Here is a 20,536-nt window from a genome sequence, read left to right on the forward strand (position 1 = left end):
ATAATAAAGTTGTAAATTTACTTAAAAATGACACGAAATGATTTTTTAAATTGATGATGTGTTTAGGTGACATGTCATACCACATAGGATTAAGACCAAAAATTATAGGCCACCTCGAATCATTTTCCACCTTTTAACAATTTCCATAATTAGTAAGGAAAATTCTACGAAAATCGGGCCTGAAGCATAACTAATGCATCTCTTTTTGTTTCTCGTTTTTTTTTTTAGCACTTTATAATTGGAGCTATCTTGGAGATAACTTTATAATGTATCTCTTCAACGACGTCGTATGACGACGGCTACGGTTAAAGTTAAACTGCGGTTAAAGTTAAAGTTATCTGTTAGCAAATTACAATCAACTGCGGGCCTTTGACCCAGGCCATGATGTTTAAAAAGGCCCAAAGAACACGTTACACGTGAGTCAAAAATGTGTTCCCGCGTGCTTAGTAAGAGTATAATTAAGAATTAAGACCACGCTAATTAAACATATAATTAACGTGTATGAAACTTGATTAATTATTCAGTTAATCCCAGCATATATATCATGATCAGTATGCACTGTTGCTCATCACACACAACCTAAATTGCTTCTTCTTGCTCGATTCAGTGGATTGTAGAGTTGAGAGAGTATTCCAAAGCCTCTTCCAATGTCTACTCAAACTTCGGGTGTTAAGAGAGTGACACCAGATTACAAGCCAAGCATTTGGAATGATGAGTTTCTTCATTCGTTACAGATTCATGATTGTAAACAGGTATCTACTAAGTTCCGAGTAATTAGATGCACTTACAGATTCATGATCGTCTTCAATATTATTTTACTAAATTGATCAAGTTGTTTTATTTTTCACATCCAAAGGTAACTGACCACAATTTCTTTGGTTACCAACTGACGAGGTGTACATTAGTGTTGACTACTTTATGCTTGATTTTGCAGATCAACCGTATGAAGATAATAAGTGGAAGTCGACGGAGGAGAGTGTGAAACATATGATTGATGATGCGCAGTCCGTAGAGACTACACTTGAATTCATTGATGATATCCAACGATTAGGTTTGGGACACCGATTAGAGACCAACATAACACGAGTCCTTGAAAGAATTATGAAGAAGCTTGAACAAAAAACAGATGAGGATACTCCAAGTCTCCACCTCACTGCTCTCAGATTCAGGCTCCTTCGACAGCATGGGTTTCAACTCTCCCAAGGTAACTGGCTAGAGATTTTTCTTCTTGTTCTTGATAAGTTTAACTGGTGAACCTCACAAACCGTTGTAGTTTTTTATAAGTTCACATGCATGTCGATCCATTCTAACATGCATTTGTATGCATCAGATGTCTTCAAGATATTCACAGACTGCGACGGCAGCTTCAATGATCGCCTTTGCAAAGATGTCAAAGGAATGCTGAGTCTGTATGAAGCTTCATTCCTTGGTTTTGAAGGAGAAACCCTCTTGGATGAGGCCCTTGCATTCACCAGCATGCACCTAAAGAACCTCAGCTGCAGGTTACTTGATACTCACGGCAGAAATGTATTAGAGCAAGTGAGTCATGCATTGGAGATGCCATTGCACCACAGAATGCAAAGATTAGAAGCTAGATGGTACATTGAGGCATACAATAAAAGGGCAGATGCAAATCAGGTGCTACTTGAATTTGCCAAGCTAGATTACAATGCGGTGCAACAAACATACCAAAGAGATCTTAAGGACTTGTCAAGGTGAGAAAAATAAAACCTATAGATTATATATACTAATAGTCTAATACACCTCTCAAGTCTCAATTCTACTTTTTTTTAGTTACGCATTAGCTTGCATGCAGGACCAGCTCTACTAAACTAGAAATGAGCCGGACACTCTTGAAAATTTGGGGCCGGCCTAGACGGTTGCCTCATTTAGGAGCGTATAGGGCGGCCCTTGTATATCTCTTTGCACATAAATAGACTGCATAATGACAGTTCCATTAAACAGGTGGTGGAAGGATATGGGATTAGCAAAGAAGTTGCCCTTCGCCAAAGACAGATTGATGGAGTGCTTCTTTTGGTCAGTTGGTATAGTGTTTGAACCTCAACTCAGCAATCTCAGAAAAGGGATAACTAAAGTCAGTGCTCTTATAAGCACTGTTGATGATGTCTATGATGTTTATGCCACTTACGATGAACTAGAGCAATTCACATCTCTTGTTGAAAGGTAATTAAATATCGGTTCGTATATATACATATTAATTAATTGTGGAAATATTGGTTCGTACTATGTGTATGTAACATTGTATTATTCCCAATTTGTGGTGTTTCAGATGGGATGTGAATGCTGCAGTTGAAACTCTCCCAGACTACAAGCTGAAGCTATGTTTCCTTGCCCTCTATAACACTGTGAATGAAATGGCTTATGAAACTTTGAAGGAGCAAGGAGTGGACGTCCTTCCTTACTTGAGAAAAGCTGTACGACGTCTATGCATACTATTCCTTAAAAACACTCTTAAGCTTTCCCTAGTCTTGTGTTTTTGTTTTATTTTTTCAGCATTGGCCATACGTTGATGATGATATGTGCTCTATCTCACATCTTGCTTGCACATTGTTTCACAGTGGGCTGATTTGTGCAAAGCTTTCTTAAGGGAGGCAGAGTGGAGTAACAACAAGTACACACCCACATTTGAAGAGTATCTTGCCAATGCATGGATATCAGCGTCCGCGGTGGTCATTTTAGTTCATGCCTACTTCCTACTGAATCAAAATATCTCAGCTGAAGCACTTGGATGCTTAGAGAATCCCCACAATCTCTTGCGTTGGCCGTCTCTTATTTTCCGGCTAACAAACGATTTGGCTACTTCCGAGGTCTGTGTAGCTTCAATTAATTAATTGTTCCTCATTTCCATCTTTGTTATGTTTTCTCTAGCTTAATTTTAACATATTGGTAATGTGATATATATGCTGCAGGCAGAACTAGAGAGAGGTGAAACTGCAAATTCAATATCCTGCCTCATACGTGGAAGTAGCAATGAAGTCTGCGATGAGGAATCTGCTCGCAAATATATAAGTAATTTGATTGAGAATAGTTGGAAGAAGATGAACAAAGATGGACAACTTTTTGGTGCTAGTAGTGCTTCTTCTCCATTTACAAAGGAATTCGTGGCAGCAGGGACAAACCTCTCTCGGATTGCCCAATGCATATACCAATATGGAGATGGGATTGGTGCCCCTGACAAAATAGTAAAGAACAGGATTCTAGCAGTGATTATGCAACCCGTTTAAGGGAATCCAGCTCTGTTGATGTTTCTTTCTGTGGGTAAGGTTTCTTCCCTTGATGAGCTTCTTTGTACTTTTAGCCGAACTCGGCGGGTCATTATTTGTAATTCTATTGAACTTTAATGAGTTACTTTTTGTTTTCTGCCTGATTGATTTTGTTGAGATTCGAATCTCACATCACATGGGGAAAATAGAACCTTACCTATATAAGTTTATAAGGGTTTCGACCCACTCCATCTATAACCAATTGATTTTGAATGAAATCCCAACTTCATCACATCTTCAATAGAGTTTACCCTACTATTTTTTCTAAAGAAACAGTCAAAATGTAGAAATTATAACAACTCAAAACTATACATTTATTTTATGTCGTCAGATTCACTTGTCTCTTACCTCAAATACTACCCACCAAAGTCAGCAGACCTATAAATATATGAGTGTCACCAGTATAGTACCGCAATAGTTGGAAAAATAAAAGGAGGTGAAATTTGCACTTCCTATACAATCCACACTCCCATTTTTTTTTTTAACAAAAAGACAACACGTATCACTAAAGATAATATTTAAATTTCAGTTCTCAAAATAAACCGATGATTTGGGCCTGTTAGCAAAGAGCTCCACCCATTTAGAATTCCAAAAACCCCAACGGTGAACCCAATATCAAACTCGACCCGAACCAACAAATAACTTTCTGGTTTCACTTTCAAATTTCCCAAACACTGCAAATCCAGAGAGATAGAACTATCAAATATGGCGGGATTGCTAGCATGGGCGGCAGACGTAGTCGGAGCCGGCGGCGGTCAAGGCGACGAAGACGACAATCCCGATTCAATCCCACTGATATTCACACCGGAGCAGCAAAAATACGCCATAGAATTAGATTCAAAAGCGGCTTCTCTCAGCCGTTCGATCCATGATCTACGGCTCAGAATCCCTCCGACGGACATCTCCCAACGCCTCCCTCACCTCCACGCTCACTCCCTCGCTTCCAACGCCGCCCTTGCCCTCCAATTGAACGCCCACTCCTCCACTCGCGAACAGGTTCTGCCCTAAATTTATTGCCCTCAATTTTCTATGTGGGTTCTTGAATTGGTTGTGAATTGTAATAATTGTTGCATTTATTGGTTAAAGTTTGGATCTTTCTTATCTGGGTCTTTGGTTTTGGTTGGAATTGTTGTATGTGTTATTGAAAGATGGGATTTTTTTGTTAGTTTGGGGATGTGGGTGTAGTTAAAGGTTTGGGATTTTGGGTTGTTTTTGGTACTGATTGAGTTTCATTGATCCTGTTTGGCATTGTGGACAGGCCCAGTTGAGAGAGGTGACATTGCTGGAGGAAAATGATGCCTATGAAAAGGCTATATCGAACTGTGAAAGTAAGATACAGGAGAAGATTGAGGAAGTGGAGTTACTTAGGAGGAAGTTAGAGGTGAGATTTACGGCCCTAAGACTGTGTATTTATGGGATGTGGTATATAGTCATGTGAAGTGTTCCGACGATGCTTTGAAACTGTGTATCTGATTGGTGTTGCGTTCTTCCAGTGATTGTAATTTGTAACTTAAAAGTTTAGACTTGACAAGGAAGTTGTCGTATAATGTTGAGGATATCCGTTGTAGTTAGGTTTTGTAGCCAGAATTTGTTTCTGAAATTGATGGATACTGTTATCAGGAAATGGAGGACACTGAAAAGAATTTGAGAGATGAGCTGGAGAGTGCACAGACAGCATTGGATATCAGTCGATCCCACGGATCAGATGAATCCGTTGGCAACCCCAAAACTGTAGTTGAAACTGTAGATGACATAGAATCATCAAAGAAAGCTATACTAGACAAGTTAGAGAAGAGGAAAAGAGAACTGGTTGGTTGCACCAGTCTTTTGATCTTACAATTCTTTCGAGTCTTGTTCTATTTCCAGAGTTTGTGTGCTCTTGTATTGTCTTTTTAATATTCTTTGGTTGCTTAGAAGTTAATTTATCGTCTCAGAGTTCAATGGAAGCAGCAGTTCAAGATTTAGAGAAAAAATGGGGAGAAATTCAAGATAATGCACTGAGCCAGCCTTCTCCAGGTATCCTACATCATCAAACTTTCTTTTGGCATATGATGTGTCTATTTGAATGCACTACGATAGCTGTGTCGTATCTTCTGCGTTTGTATTGTTTTGTGCATATTATTCGTCTTGCACACTTAACCCAAGAATGTTCAGATGAAAATTAGCTGAGAGGCTCTAAAATAAATACAAATATGGAAAAAAGAATAGTTGGGAGATGTTCAATAGATGTGGAGAAATTGTGGTAGTTTTCCAGAGTAAAGTTATTCAAAACTTGGTTTGTAGTGCATGGCTGTGAATCTGTGATGGTAAGGGATCTTGTCACGTGGCAGCCTAGTTGTGTGTGTTTGTTGCTGCATTCTTTTTCGTCAGCAGATAAGCTGTTAAACAACTCTGATCTAAGCACCTTTTGTTGTGCAGCTCAAAGAGAGAAGATTCTGGATAAACAGTATCACAGTCTTATTGAGCAACTAGAAGCAAAACAGGTCTCTCTTACTTTTCAGTAACACCTGGATTTTCTTATTTATTCTATGTTGTCTCAATATTATCTCTGATCATATATGGTTGAACATTTCTCCTTTGTGTCTCTTGTACAATATAGGCACAAGCAGAAGGCCTAGTTGGTGAAATTCATTTGAAAGAGATGGAACTAGAAAGATTAAATGGGTTATGGAGGAAGCTCGAAAGCAGCAACAATGAGATGACTGCTGCTAGAAACCGGTTTGGACGAAGTACATCTGAAAGAGGATTTGCTTCTTCGGACAATATCCTTGACGCTCACCACAAGTATGCTGGTGGCCGAACAGAGAATCAGCAGAGGCTCATGCTGCTCAGGTCGATGTTCGTGCTTTACATTTTAGCTTTGCACATATTAGTCTTCATCAGAATCTCATTTTGAAGATCCTACATTGATCTTAATTATGTTTCTGTGCCAAAACCTGATTTTTGTTGTATTGTAAAAAATGGAGAAGAAATGTAAACAAGTGAGAGATGGAAAAGCTTTTGTTGTTTGAGTATATCGACAGTTTATCAACATTTGCATATACAAATATAAAGCAGATTTGACATGTTAAGAAAATTTTGTTTGGAATGGAAGCTTCTCTGTCCTTGGTTGTCTTATTTCAAACTTGAAGTATCCTCATCTTATTATATTTCTTTATCCATATTACTCGAAATCTGAATCAAATTTGTGTCGGCTAAAGAATATAGTGAGACCAAAGTGAATGAACAGCTCAATTTGGTTGCTTAAGTCTGATGTTTACACTTTTCCAACTTAAGCAGAAGACAAACCTTGCTAATAAAAATAAGCTAGTATCCAGCTAAAACACAATCATATTTGTGCTGGTGCCCTGTCTTTTTCTCTACAAGATATGCTAACATAATCCTGATTCTTCTGGTATAACTCACCAGTCAACTCTGTCCATATTTCTACATGTAATAGCTTATATTTCAAATAAAAGAATAGCAATTGGTAATGCATAAAATTTATATTTTTACATTCAAGTTGAATTCTGCCGTGTCTTCAACATATGCAGCAAAATCTCATTCCATGTATCAATAGGGCCAGGCAAGCACCAGTGAACACAGTCGGCAGTAGTCGTGTTCCTGTGGTGTGATCCTCCATAGTAATTCGGGTGTGCATCAGGTCGGAGCAGCATTGCTTCAGTTGTTTCCATCAATCTAAAGTCCAGACCTTTCTGCTGGGCTTGGACTTGTGCTGCTTTGAACTCCTCTACTTGAGCCGTATACATGTCCAAATTATATCCTTCTAACTTCATTTCCTCTTTGCTAAAAGGCTTTGTCCTCCCACAATTCCCTCCAGCATTCCAATCCCCATTTTCAAAGTGTGCCGGAGAGAAAGTCCTCAAAAATGTCACACCTTTATAGTTTTCGAGGCTCTGCAGCGTCCTAAACATGGTCCTGAAGGCCTTTCTGTACCCATAGGACTCTGACATCTTTGTCATGTTGTCCAGTTTGCACCAGAGACACCCAATACTTCCACCATTTTCGTAAAAGATTAGCGGCCTTAAGAACCATTGCCCTGCTGAGAAGATCACATAGTCGAAATTTTCAACCTGACTTGTCCACGCTTCATCTGGCTCGTCTAAGTAGAGATTCATGAGGCTGTCCCCAGAATGTACACTAGGGTCTGCATAACTATATCTAATCAAGTAAGGAGCCCATAGAGTTACCATAGTAAAATTGTAATCAGTGTAGACATAGTGCTTGAAGTAATCTGTGTTATTTGAGTACTGGTCAGAAATGTCCTCAGGATAAGTCACCTGAAAGATACACATTCAAACTCAATATCATGCTAATGGGACACAGAACTTGAATAGATCAGAAGTAAAGCCTAGCATATAAGAATCATAAAGCACAATTACTTAGGAACTGTAATGAGTAATTGAGTGCTTACATTGCCTAAGATGCACAACAGTGACTGCATTTGGTTTCTTCCCACAGAGTCCCCAATAAAAGCCAAGGACTTCCCTCGAAAGATCTCCAAGAACTCAGCTGCATCAAACAAGGGTAACTCACAACCATCAGGCTTCCACCTCCACTTCATGAATTCCGAATCCGGCCTCCCAAACTTCATGCAATTCTGCTGAGGAATGATCCATTCGCAAGTCTCATTTGTGTAGTAAGCAGGTCCATCAGGGTAAGGAATCCAGTTCCCACTAAATAGCTGGCATTGCTCCTCCTCTTTCTCTTCTATGCTTTCCAAACCAGTAGTACTATTGGTTTCTGTTGTTGGGGATGATGTTGGGGATGGCAATATGCTTTCCAAACCAGCAGTACTATTGATTTCTATTGTTGGGGATGGTGTTGGCGATGGCAATATGCTTTCCAAACCAGTAGCATTACTGGTTTTGGTTGTTAAAGATGGTGTTGGGGATGTCAATGGTGAAGTAGTTGAGCTCTTGTTCATATATAGAGGAATTGAAGTGAGAACAATTAAGGTAAGGGCCAGAAGGAGAACCTTATTGTAGATGCTGTAGGGTTGTGTGTATTTCACATTGGGGAGATCAATGGCATGAAACTTCATGGTTCAGAGAAACAATGTGAACTGTTGCAGGAAGGAATGGAGCGATGGAAGATATATATCAGATACTAAGCAAAAATAATAATCATATTTTTTGAAAGCCACTCGTTTGGCCATAGTTACCAACCTAATCAACATCATGATGCAACTATATTTTTGGTGAGGGCGTGAGACATCAAACTTTCATAATTAAACTTGGACAAAAAAACAACAGTCCACCTCTTCTATCCATTATTTTTGGTGCTGCCTTCCTTTTCATGTTCAGTAGGCAATTATAAAGGGATAATACCCTTTAAAAACAAAAACCATGTGCATCCAAAATGTATTACTTTGATTATTAGCAACTTTTACAGCCATAATTTCCACTAATTTTTTCCAGCAATAATTGAGTTTCCATGTATAGTTTGACTCACTCATTTCTCAGGTTTTGTGTGACAGAAGTGATTGGAATATGATGAGTGATGACCAGGTCCATCAGTGTAATATTGGAGTGGCTTAAGAGGGAAGTTAGAGAAGATTGTACAGTAGAGCAAGGGTTTCAGGTATCAAACTGGGTTCATGCCCCTCACACATTTCATTTGTCTACATGTTATTGGCGTTTCATTTATCATCTGGACAAACAAGTCATGGAAGTGGTACCAATATGACCTTTCACTGATCTGAATGTGATAAAGGCCCTTTGTCTATATGCCTGTGGACTTTATCATCTGGGGACACAAATATAGATAGTGGAAAACAAATAGTACAAATAGTTTTCACCTTTCACTGAAATGGAATATTAAAGCTTTAGTCCCTACCAGTGAAAATGGTTGGTGATGGACTTGAATGGTGAAGAGATGGCTATAAAGATCTCAGTCATGGCCACCTCTGCCCAACATGCTTTGGTTGCTATCACAATTACTACACCAGCAGCTGCTGGTAATTTGAAACTTCTTGTTGGCAACTTCTCTCTCAATTTATGTATAATGTAATTTTGTAATTGAAACAGTTTGTTATTTAGATCCAGTTTTGAACACTGATAATGTCTATAGAGAATTAACGAATTTGAAAGATACTACGTACAGAGATTGAATAGTTCTTGTAATGCAATTGATCATACTACGAGATGAGAAGGAGAAAGGCATGATTGGTAAAGAACAGTTGCTACAGAGATTGAACAGTTGCATGATTTAAAAGTACTTTTTTTACACAAGTTCTTCATTTAGCAGAAAACATACATATACTAGCTACATCAAAACCTCTAGGGAGGGCAGCCCAGGTTTACAATGTCAAAGAGCAAGACTCCTAGGAACTCTATCATTTCAATTATAAAGGGACAACACTAGAATAACCAATATTAGCAATAACATCTGCCACAAAATTAGTTTCACGAAAGATGAAAGACATGTCTAAAGCTAATGGAATCAAAGCTAGTCGCCAACACTCTAATGTCTTGAACTAGCATGATCAATCTCTAAGGCAGATCAAATTGACTAATCACCGCTTCAATTACTAGCTTGGAATCTCCTTCCACTTCCATTTTTGTAAAACCTTTCTCTTTTGCTTTCACCAGGCTACCCATAATGCAAACGCCTCTGCAATAGGCACTGAAGCTCTTCCAACATGTTTAGTTGCAGCAGAGATGAGCCTGCCATGAAAATCATGAAGGACAAAACCTCTTGCTACCATGGAAGACAAAACCTCTTGTTGCCGAATCTCCTGTAACTAAACCATCAAAGTTAATCCTAACAAAAGAACTAGGAAGTGCTTACCACTTCATAGTGGTACTAGGGTTTCGAAGTTGCACGTCTTTAGGACTTCTATTAAGATTAACACAACTCGAAGACATTAAAACTGTTGTCATAGTAGTTGAAATGGGATTAGGTGATGCCCCTCTGAAACTTGTGTCATTTCTAGTTTTCCACACCTATCAGCATATAGTGATCACTTTTGCAAATAAATCAGCATCTTAAGACTGGTTAACAAAGTGCTCCTTAAAGACGTTAATGTAACCCTCTTCCCAATCAATTGGGGGGACAATACACGAAAAGTCTCAAACCTGTTTGATGAAATTTCAATATCCAAAAAAGATGGTTAGCAGTTTCATTATTATCATTCTTGCACAAATCGCAAGAATTATCATTGATTAATCCAAATTTGGACAATCTGTCTCTCGTTTTTGTTTCGGTATAGTTGATGGTGTAGCTAAAAGCCTTCCTCTAGCAATAACTAGCCCAACATTTTAATCTTTGGCTGAATATCAAGTTTCAATAACTTGTTTAACAAGTCAATATCTGGCCATGTGTGAACTCCATCATAGCTAGAGAACAAGTTAGGTGGGTGACTTGCGGGATCAAAATGCTAGAAACATGTCGGGAAGTTTCCAGCAAGAGGAAAAGTATTTAGAAAATCCTTCAGTAGCAATAGTAATATAGTATTTGTTCTAATCACCAACAAAATCTATCTGTACAAAAAAATTACAGACTGTGAGACCAATAATTTCCTCATAAACGTAATTGAGATTGAATAGGCCACAAGACACCAATTATGTTTGATCAATGACTCTCTCATTTGCCACCAGGCACCAGCCCCAGTAAGACCACATGTTGATCTCTTTACTTGGAGCTGGCAAAGTAGTCACTTGGTACAGCCAGCTTTGGTCCCGGCATACGACCTTATCACTACATGTATAGATACACTCGATCGAATCAAGTCGAGAATTTAACATCTGCAGATGCTCGGGGGGATTCCTGTAGTAAACGAATGATATCGTTCAACGAATTCAGAGGCCCATATATGATCATGATTTCTTGCAGGGATGTTCCATATTAAGTAAAAACTTATTTGCAGTATTGTTCTTCAGTACTGCAATTGACATCATCCAACAAAGTGCTGTTCCACTCCTGAAAGTTATTCATATATCCATATCGATGCACTTGATTAGTACGTTTTTTTTTTTCAAATTGTAAAGCTGGGATAGAGATATACTTATAAAAGGAGGATGGATTCATATTATAGCAAATGTTTCCGGTGGCAAGGTTTAAAAGAAGCCTAAAAAGTGAGTTACGGAGGACGCGGCTGGAACTCATTGATGATGGCTTTGCTATGTTTCTGATAGAACTCAAAGTGTTGAAGGTCCCCTTGACAGACTACGAGATCTTCAACAGAGAAAAGGATTTGGGGCTTTTGCTGAGGGCTTTACTTCAGCTAGCGTTACCCATTTAGGTTGGGACTTTGTTTCTTTATTTGTGCAAAAATTGTACTATGGGCCAATACTTGTCCAAAATTTGTCCAAACAGAACCGTTATGTAGATCGCAATTATGGAAGCTCAATCCTAACAAAATCGTTCATGAATAGAAATCGTGAGCTTATGAACTACCGGAGAGCTCTTCAACAAGCATGCTACATCTGGGAATTGTTGCTTTCCTAAAAAGAGATCGATTCATTGTCAATGTTATACTGGGTTCAATTATATGTAAATGTGTAAAATAAATGTGGTGAATTCATTGTCAATGTTGTAAATGTGCAACTAGAAGATCAAAACTCTAAAACCGACAATGTGTTTTGTACACATTGTAGACGGTATAACAACAGTTCGAACGGCTCTTATATCCACCCTGCATGCAAAGGAGATATCCATGATTGATGAGTATCATATATGTATAGACACAGACATTGGAACCGCGCCAATATGTATATGATGAAAATTTTAAAGAGGGCCAACAAACTTCATTCATTTAGCTGGTAATATTACAAAAGAAACCTACTCTTCTTGTAGCTAGCACTTGTACTCTACCCGTTTTCCATCACAGAAAGTCAAGAATTGGACATAATAAGATGCTCGGGGGGACTTCTCTAATAAACGAATAATATCGTTCAACGAATTGCGAGGCCCATTATCATTACTGATAATGAATCTTTTCAGGGATTTTCCATATTTAAGTAAAAACTTTGCAAAACTAACTGCACACTCAGGGATCGTCTCTCGCTCTCCAACGTCAATGTCGACAGCCTCTAGGTGACTAAGAAAGGGGCTCATGTATTGAGCCTGAGTTTCCCAGTATTGCTCTTCACTGCAATTGGCATCATCCAACAAAGAGTTGTTCCAGTACTCCTGAAAGGTAATTAACATTCAGAACTGTAAAGCTGGGATAGAGATAGTACTTATAAGAGGAGGATGGATTAATAATTATATTATGCGAAAACTTACATGTTTTCCTTCATCAACATCAAAATAAATCGTGAGCTCATGGACTACAGGAGAGCTCTTCAACAGACATGCTACACCTGGGAACTGTTGCTTTCCCAACTCGATATCGATTAATAAGTTCTTAAGTTTCATAAATGAGAACGGCAGACCACCGAATTCAAAATAAATTTCTGATAGAGTCTGCACACATAGATAGATGAAAATAATAAGCTACATATATAAACTCACAGAGAACATGAGTATTATTCTCAGAAATTTAAGATATTTCTACCTATATTGTTAGAGTAAAAGCTTGCAGATAGTATTTCTCGACATGGCTGATAGCAAAATGGATTAACCATCTCATCATGATTAAATTTCACAATTTCTCTAGGACTGATTCAATAAATAATTAAATATGAAATCTAAGGAACAAAAAAAGGTAGCTGCCGGCATTCCTAAAAGAAAATAGATTGAATAGCTGGTTGTTTTGACTGAAATCGATCACAAACACTATCCAACACTATGAAATATGCCTCTTAGTTAGACGAGATGGTTAGATTGGAAACTTAGTGGTAGTTCAAAGTTCAAGCACGTACATACAAGTAAGTTAGCAAACATAAAATTGCACTGATAGCTAGGTAAACTAACCTGGAGAAAGTCGTAGAATATGTCTAGATATTCAACTTGGGATGAACTGGAAAGAAGGGCAATACCGTTATTATAAATGGTCGTAGATTTTCCAACGTCATGCGACCAACCAATATACAAGTCTTTGAGTGTAGGAAAGCTCTGAATCGAACACTTTCCAGTGAGGGCACCAGAATCCCAATAAAAGGATTGTAGATTCGGGGCAAAAATGTTAAACCAATTTCCATCATTACACATGACTACTGTCAAGTCCTCTAGTTTCATTCCGGAGATGTCCAGGCTATCAAAATCCATCAGCGGAAACCAAACTTCTAAATCTTTCAGGTTCGGGCAGCTAATTTTGAGATCACTAATTCCTCCACACTTCTCTATTTTCAATTTTTCAAGGGAAGAAAATGAAGAACCAGAAAATAACTCCAAACCCAAAGCACTATCCAGGAAATATATATGATTTAGAGATAAACTGTGAAGTGTACGGAAAAAAGACCCAACAATGTAAGAAGAGGGAAACCCTAGCCATGAACTCCCACATCCACTGTGTTTATATTCGAGACTCCTTAAGGAGTGGCATTTCAGTTTACATTGAGCCAAATCATCTCTTTTTTCACGAACGGAGAGGTCGAGTTCAAGTTTTTCAACCCTAGGCAACCCTAGACATTCTTGTTTGCCTAGGTTTCTCGAGTTGGGAGCGCTCTCAACTCGAGAAACCTTTATATCAAACTTTTCCCTGCAGCCGGCCAATACTGTTTCGATGATCATTGCTTTTATCTGGTGATGGACTTCATCACCAGTGAAAATTTCGTAGAAGTCAATGATGGGATAGGAAGACCATATATGACTCCATCTTCGAGCCAAGACACTGGTCTGCGCAACCGATTTCAAAGGCAAGAATGAGAGTATGAGATGCAATATATCATCCGGAAGATCACTGATTCTGTCACGGTGCTTGTCTTCTTCTTCCTCCTCCCTCCGCCGATCTGATGTGCAACAGTTACAAATTATGTTTCCGGTGGCAACGTTTAAAGGACGACTGAAATTTGAGTTACGGAGGACGGGGCTGGATCTCATTGATGATGGCTTTGTTTCTGGGAACCCTTGTTTCTGATAGAACTCAAAGTTGGATGTCCTTGACAAACTCCGAGATCTTCAATAGAGAAAAGGATTTGGGGCGGCTTTGGTGGGTGTGTAGGGATTTGCTTCAGCTAGCGTATTTATTAGGGACTTTGTGTCTTTTCCTTGTACTATACGGGCCAGAACCCAAACCAAAACACTAAGGGCAACTCCAACCGAGGGCCTCAAACTGGGTTTTAGTCCTATATATGCATTTTTCATCTCCAACGGGTTAAAACTTGGGGTTTTGGTTTTAGAAATATAGGACCAAGTCCTATTTTCGGTCCTATATTTGGGACAATTCCAGGACCATGCTAGGACTTGATTTTGGGCTGGGCCAGAGGAGAAAGAGAAGCCACGCGCTCGGCACATCGGGGGAGAAGAACGCGCGCTCCAGCTCCGTGTAAATGGACGACGCGCGTAACGCGCGCTGCAGAAAACAATCATCGCCTCTCTGCGCAGCTGGGCCCCAGTCACGTGCGGCGGTCTCACGTTGTGCAGCTCCAACGGTCCGAGAACGAACGACTCTGATGAAGCCCCCGAATTTGAAATGGACGGTTTCTGCTCTGCGAGGTCCAACGGTCAAGAAAAAAAAATATTAGGGCCAGCAGTTTTACATCATTATAAAACTCTTTTTTACCTCAAAAAAAATTTTTTTTGAACTTTAATTAACTTAATAAGGTTATTAACATATTATTTAATATAAATATACCACCTATAACTTATTTTAATCAACAAAAATGAATATAAGACCTCATATAGGACTCATTGTTGGAGATGAGAAAATGAGTCCTAAATGAATAGTGCAAGGAAGAGGTCTTATAATTGATATAGGACTCTAAATCAAAGACTATGGTTGGAGTTGCCCTAACTAGTGAGTTTAATTATCTGTTTTTCTTTTTCTTCCTTTTTTTTTCTTTGAGAAATTTTATTAACACATCCCTAATTATTAGATACACATCTCATACTTAATACACCACATATTAATTTTATTGTTTTAATATTTTACTAGATACACATACCCAAACTTCCTACAATACCCTCATTTTAAATACACAACACTAAATATGCAAATACACAATCCATTCACTAACACATATTTTTCTAGATTTGTTACTTAATTTATTCAAAAAAAATATATTCACATTAGTGAGATTTTTCTCAAGGTTTCATCTTTCCTCGCACTGTTTCACCTTATTGAAATCTTTCTCGAATGTTTTTATTTTTCTCTAAAGGGTTTCACCTTGTTAAAATCTTCCTCGAGGGATTTCCCTTTATTAACATCTCCCATCAGTTTTTCTTGACAAAATTTCTTCTCAATGAGCCTCTTACTCAAACTGATTTCAAGAATTCTTGAGTCTACCAAATCAAAACAAAACAAGACAATATATCATCATAGTCTTTAACGGAACTTTCAACATTAGAATGCACAATCATGTGTAAAACTAAATTAATCGATTCTTAGGAACCATTGCATAATATTCATATGTGGTGTCAAAATATTAGTACTCAATTCAAGCTAAAATTAAAAAGTGTTAGACGTACAATAGTTAATATGAATGTTTTAAACGAGATATTTTATTTCAATTAGGCTTCTTTATTTTTAATTTGAATGTATTTTTTTGTAATTTTACGTACCAAAAAAGTCTTATATAATTTGTATAAAAAAAGATATGTGTATCTAATATTTAAGAATGTGTTAATAAAATTTCTCCTTTTCTTTTGAATATTTCTTCATAAAAAAAAAAGGGTTCGGAGCATGATTTTGGGTGTAAGCTAGGTTGGTTAACAATATCAAGATTCAAGTTCAATGTCCCTCGTTTATATTTTATCGGAAGCTCTTGTAATTAATTAAGGACAAATTCAATTTCACTCGTGAGTACTAAATACATATGACATACATTCAGGTAACAGTCCGTGTAGCATCACTCCAGACCATCGATCAAAACCTATAAACTTTATAATTAATGTTTAGAAACTCCCTTCTTGTCACTTCGTGTTGATGGCTTTAAGCTAATCTGTTCGATCTATCTATTGGTACAAAAAAAACTACAGTAGCTAGAATAAAGGTTTTCATATTAATTTAATTAAATTTTATTTTGTAGCCACTAATTACATCATAACTAAACAAACTCCCAACACCAAAAGAAAACTTCATAACATATGAATAATACCAAATTAAGCAACCAATTAAATAAGACAGCTTCGATCAATGCAGTCTTCTGTCTCTTGAATGCCGCTTCTCCTCAGCAGATCTGATACCCTCCGTCTTCAACATCTCAAGCAAGAAATCACTCCAAGTATCAATAGGTCCTGGCAAGCACCAATGCACACAGTCATTATACAAAGTCACATTTTCTTCTGGCAAATGTCCATATCTACTAGGATGACCATCCGGCCTTAGTAGCATGGCTTGTGTTGTGTCCAATAACCTATATTTCAACCCCTTCTTTCTCCCTTCCTTCTCAGCTGCCCTAAACTCCTCTAACTGAATCATATAAAACTCCAAACTCACACCCTCCAATTGGGTCTCATTGCTCTTAAACGGCTTCGTTCTCACACAATCTCCTCCTTTGTTCCACATCCCACCCTCGAAATGTGATGGTGCAAAAGTCCTAAGGTATGTTATTCCCTTGAAATTTTTCATGCTGTTGATGGCCTTGAAAGCTGTCCTAAACGCCTTTCGGTAGCCGTAGTACATTCCGACGTCAGTCACATTGTCAAGGAGGCAATAGTGGCAACCTGCGATTTTGTTATTTTCATGGAACACCATGGATCGCATGAACCAATGCCCTGCGGAAACAATGAGGTAATCAAAGTCCTCAACTTGGGTTGTCCATGCCTCGTCGAATTCGTCGAGGTATAGACCGAAAATGCCAGTGTTGGTTGGACCATGAATGTCTTCTTCTTTGGATTTGATCAAATGCGGCGTCCAGTATGAGGCCATGGTGAAGTTGTAGGATGTGTATTTCCAGCGTTTGTACTTCTCATCCTTTGTGTATGAAACATCTATTGGATATTCCACCTAAAAACAAATACACGATTACTAATTAGAAGAGATATTAGTGACCGCCGAATGGAAGTGTGTGATGCAATGTTCATACCTTAACTATATATGTTTCTATTACTGCATATCGTTTAGAATAATTTGTTCATTAGATTGTGAATATCTCTAGACACTTCCTTAATAAGAAAAGTTTAGTAAGGTAGCTGCTTTAGATCCCTAATTTTCAGTCTTTAACTATTTTAACTTGGTGGAAACCTAGGTATACTATACGAGCTATTCATATTAATTAAGCTAAGTCATTTGAATTAAGCACTAATTTTTTTTAAAAGGGAGATGAGGCCCTAGACGGGTTCCTAAGCCATATTATTAATACGATAGTCAAACATTGGGGGAAACTTGTTGCCTAAACCCCTGACAACATTACAACTATCCTCAAATAGAGCATCCCGAATAATAACAGGAGCCTCTTCAAACCACAACTCATCTAAACTACGCCAACTAACAAGGTGCGCTAATCTATTAGCAACCCCATTTGCTTCACGATATATGTGCGCTAAGTCATTTGAATTAAGCGCTAATTTTGAATGGCTATAAGTTGTTTGCATTCATCGGACATAATTAAGCTGCAAGCCAGCAATAATAGTATATCATTTTATGGGAACCTTTATAATGAGGACTACTAAAATGAAAGCCTAACAAAAAAAGTATATATTAGAGTTATATTTTTTTTTCATTTATAACAATGGTTCGACACTATCTAATTTGAACATAACAAAAGTTAAGTGGACCCATAAATCAATACTGAAATAGTGTTGATGTTATACATGCAGATTAAGAAGATAATAGTTATACAGAAATGGGTGGATCAGTGGATGTAGCATAACTGTTCTGGCTACTCTATCACATTGGGTTGCAACTTGCAACCAACAGAATCCCAGCTGCAATACACGATGAAGCCTAAACCTTTCATCTTAGAGATGCTAAAAAGGTTGAATGACTTGAATCAGATGTAAGTGCTACAGAATTGGTAGGTCCAGAACAGCATGTGGAAGGTAAACATATAAGAGGCTATCGATGAACAAGCACAAGGTTTCAGATAACTAATCTCCAATTAATAATGCAATATATATAGAAATCCATGCGCAACAAGACACAGGGAACATGCCAGAGTTGGGAGAGGGATCGAGTTCAGCCAAACACAGATCCATCTGTTTAGATCAAGACAGTTGTCTTGACACTCATCTGTGTTATTCCATCGAATATATGTCAAGGGGTCCCGAATGTCCCTTAGGTTTATCTGATTTGTTGGATTCGATCTCATCAAAAGCCATTTAGCTATAGCTCGATTTTACAAAGCAACTTTATATACTTTAGTAAATGCACCAGTGAAGTACTGTGATCTATTTGATGTTTGAGAAATTTCATATCATGAAAGTTAGGGATTCGAATCTCACTGTTTTCTTTTGGTGCGTAAACTGTTTTCTTTTAGTGCTTAACTCGGTTTAACTAAGAGGCTGAGTCTCACGCCCGATTTCTTTTTATATGTACCTTTTTTGAGGTGTGTATATCACGCCCGGCTTCATTTCTACGTTATATCTTTTTCTATGTGTGTATATCAATCTTGAGGGGTGTGAAAATTAAGAAAGGAATAGAGAGGCTTTCATGCATGTGCACTTGAAAGACATACTCATTTGGACCAGAGGTGGCAAAGATTCCAATATATTGTACTTAATACGATTAATAATAACAAATTAGTCCGTAATACCTACTCTTCTGCCAGCTTCGATTACATAATGGTTTAGGTCAACTAACATTGTGTGCAGATGAGCAGATCTAAATTTCATGGCATGGGACAAAACTAACTATCAAGATCGAATCCAAAACCTTTAATTAACCTCTTTATTTCTTTTTTTTTTGGGTAAAGAAAACTTTAACCTTTAATTTCTGATCACTTCTTCCCTTTAATATCCCCTTTCACCCTTTGCTTTCTGTTATAATCAATAATTAACAAAGCATGTTCATGGTCCACAAAGGTTTTTATCAGAACAATCTAGATTATACTATTGATTTTGATGTTTAATGTCTTGAGATACAAGATGAAGTCTTAAGTATAATATCTGTTCTTCAAAACCAATAATGAAAAAGAAGAAGGAAAAAAAAAAAAAAAAGAAAGAAAGAGACTTATCATGTACAAAAAAATTCTACAACATATAATTCTCTATATATCACAACAACAAAATGGAGCAAATGTCACACAAAGACATAAAAAGTGTGGCATTTAGAGGTGTTACAATCCACATTTGTGTGGCAATTTTCCCCTCATCTCCATTAATACCCTCACTTGCCACACATAACGAAAAATGCAACACCTCTAAAGGCCCTGTTGCTCCATATTGTTGTTGTGTATCTATATTTTCTTGTAACAACACTCAGTATTTTACGTACTTAATTATAATTACTATATATAAGAATTATGATCCATATTATCCTCTCTTTGATAATATGCACGTAAACTTCACTATATATTATGTGTGTATTTCGATCGTGAATATCACTCATGCATATTATTAGAGGGAGATTATCGCAGCATGGAAAAAAAACATTTCCTTTTTGAGAGAAGCTCATATAAGAGTTTCTCACAGAGTGATATGAAATGGTCAAAGTTTTTAAGTACGTACCCTAGAAAGAAGGCATATCAGTGACTGCATTTGATTTCTACCCACAGAATCTCCGACGAAGGCTAAGGATTTCCCTCTGAGCAATTCCAGGAACTGAGCCGGGTTGAAAACGGGCAGTTCACACCCGTCGGGCTTCCACTTCCATTTCATGAACTCTGAGTCAGGTCTTCCATATTTCTGGCAGTTCTGATGCTCGTGAATCGCCCAGCACGTCGTGTTTGTGTAATATGGAGCCTCTGGATTTGGAATCCATTCTCCGGTGAATATGTCACACTCGAGATTATTGGTTATCGTTGGCAACTCCTCGTGAGCTTCTTCATCCTTTAGTGGAGAAAAGGGTAGTGATGATGGTGGGTTTGGAATGGTTTTGGTAAGGAAAATAGAACTGCTACGATAGTAGAATGGGATTATTGTAAGAAGAAGTAGGGCAAAGACTAGAAGAACGATTTTTCTGGGTGTCTTTAGTATAAGTGCCTGGTATTTCCCAGAGGGAACCTCATGATCATGAAGATTGGCTTGGTAGTGCTTCATTGAAACACCACAAGAGAGAGAGAGAGAGAGAGAGAGAGAGAGAGAGAGAGAGAGAGAGAGAAGAG

At 37.9% G+C, this 20,536-nt stretch overlaps 5 protein-coding genes across 5 annotated transcripts; 2 read left to right on the forward strand and 3 right to left on the reverse strand.

The window, feature by feature from the left end:
- The first annotated feature begins 647 nt into the window (after positions 1 to 647).
- LOC101310344 (tricyclene synthase EBOS, chloroplastic-like) lies at positions 648 to 3,245 on the forward strand. The gene is made up of 7 exons (XM_004305985.1): positions 648 to 751; positions 933 to 1,204; positions 1,331 to 1,715; positions 1,966 to 2,184; positions 2,291 to 2,435; positions 2,580 to 2,828; positions 2,931 to 3,245. Exons 1-7 carry the CDS (start codon positions 648 to 650, stop codon positions 3,243 to 3,245), a joined length of 1,689 nt encoding a protein of 562 aa, XP_004306033.1.
- A 681-nt stretch (positions 3,246 to 3,926) lies between these two features.
- On the forward strand, positions 3,927 to 6,353 carry LOC101297273. The gene is made up of 6 exons (XM_004304107.1): positions 3,927 to 4,280; positions 4,543 to 4,665; positions 4,905 to 5,093; positions 5,219 to 5,300; positions 5,703 to 5,767; positions 5,884 to 6,353. The coding sequence occupies exons 1-6, from the start codon at positions 3,990 to 3,992 to the stop codon at positions 6,178 to 6,180; spliced, it is 1,047 nt and encodes a 348-aa protein (XP_004304155.1). The 5' UTR covers positions 3,927 to 3,989; the 3' UTR covers positions 6,181 to 6,353.
- A 150-nt stretch (positions 6,354 to 6,503) lies between these two features.
- Positions 6,504 to 8,328, reverse strand: LOC101310633. Its single transcript, XM_004305986.1, has 2 exons — positions 7,699 to 8,328; positions 6,504 to 7,564 (listed from the first exon to the last, which is right to left on the reverse strand). Exons 1-2 carry the CDS (start codon positions 8,326 to 8,328, stop codon positions 6,782 to 6,784), a joined length of 1,413 nt encoding a protein of 470 aa, XP_004306034.1. The 3' UTR covers positions 6,504 to 6,781.
- A 1,542-nt stretch (positions 8,329 to 9,870) lies between these two features.
- Positions 9,871 to 14,213, reverse strand: LOC101310924 (putative F-box/FBD/LRR-repeat protein At4g03220-like). Its single transcript, XM_004305987.1, has 4 exons — positions 13,146 to 14,213; positions 12,516 to 12,695; positions 12,270 to 12,419; positions 9,871 to 10,023 (listed from the first exon to the last, which is right to left on the reverse strand). The coding sequence occupies exons 1-4, from the start codon at positions 14,211 to 14,213 to the stop codon at positions 9,871 to 9,873; spliced, it is 1,551 nt and encodes a 516-aa protein (XP_004306035.1).
- Positions 14,214 to 16,315: 2,102 nt separating this feature from the next.
- LOC101297564 lies at positions 16,316 to 20,478 on the reverse strand. Its single transcript, XM_004304108.1, has 2 exons — positions 19,941 to 20,478; positions 16,316 to 17,280 (listed from the first exon to the last, which is right to left on the reverse strand). Exons 1-2 carry the CDS (start codon positions 20,469 to 20,471, stop codon positions 16,465 to 16,467), a joined length of 1,347 nt encoding a protein of 448 aa, XP_004304156.1. The 5' UTR covers positions 20,472 to 20,478; the 3' UTR covers positions 16,316 to 16,464.
- Positions 20,479 to 20,536: the final 58 nt, after the last annotated feature.

This window comes from Fragaria vesca, linkage group LG6, assembly GCF_000184155.1.
Source record: "Fragaria vesca subsp. vesca linkage group LG6, FraVesHawaii_1.0, whole genome shotgun sequence".
Taxonomy (NCBI): Eukaryota; Viridiplantae; Streptophyta; class Magnoliopsida; order Rosales; family Rosaceae; genus Fragaria; species Fragaria vesca.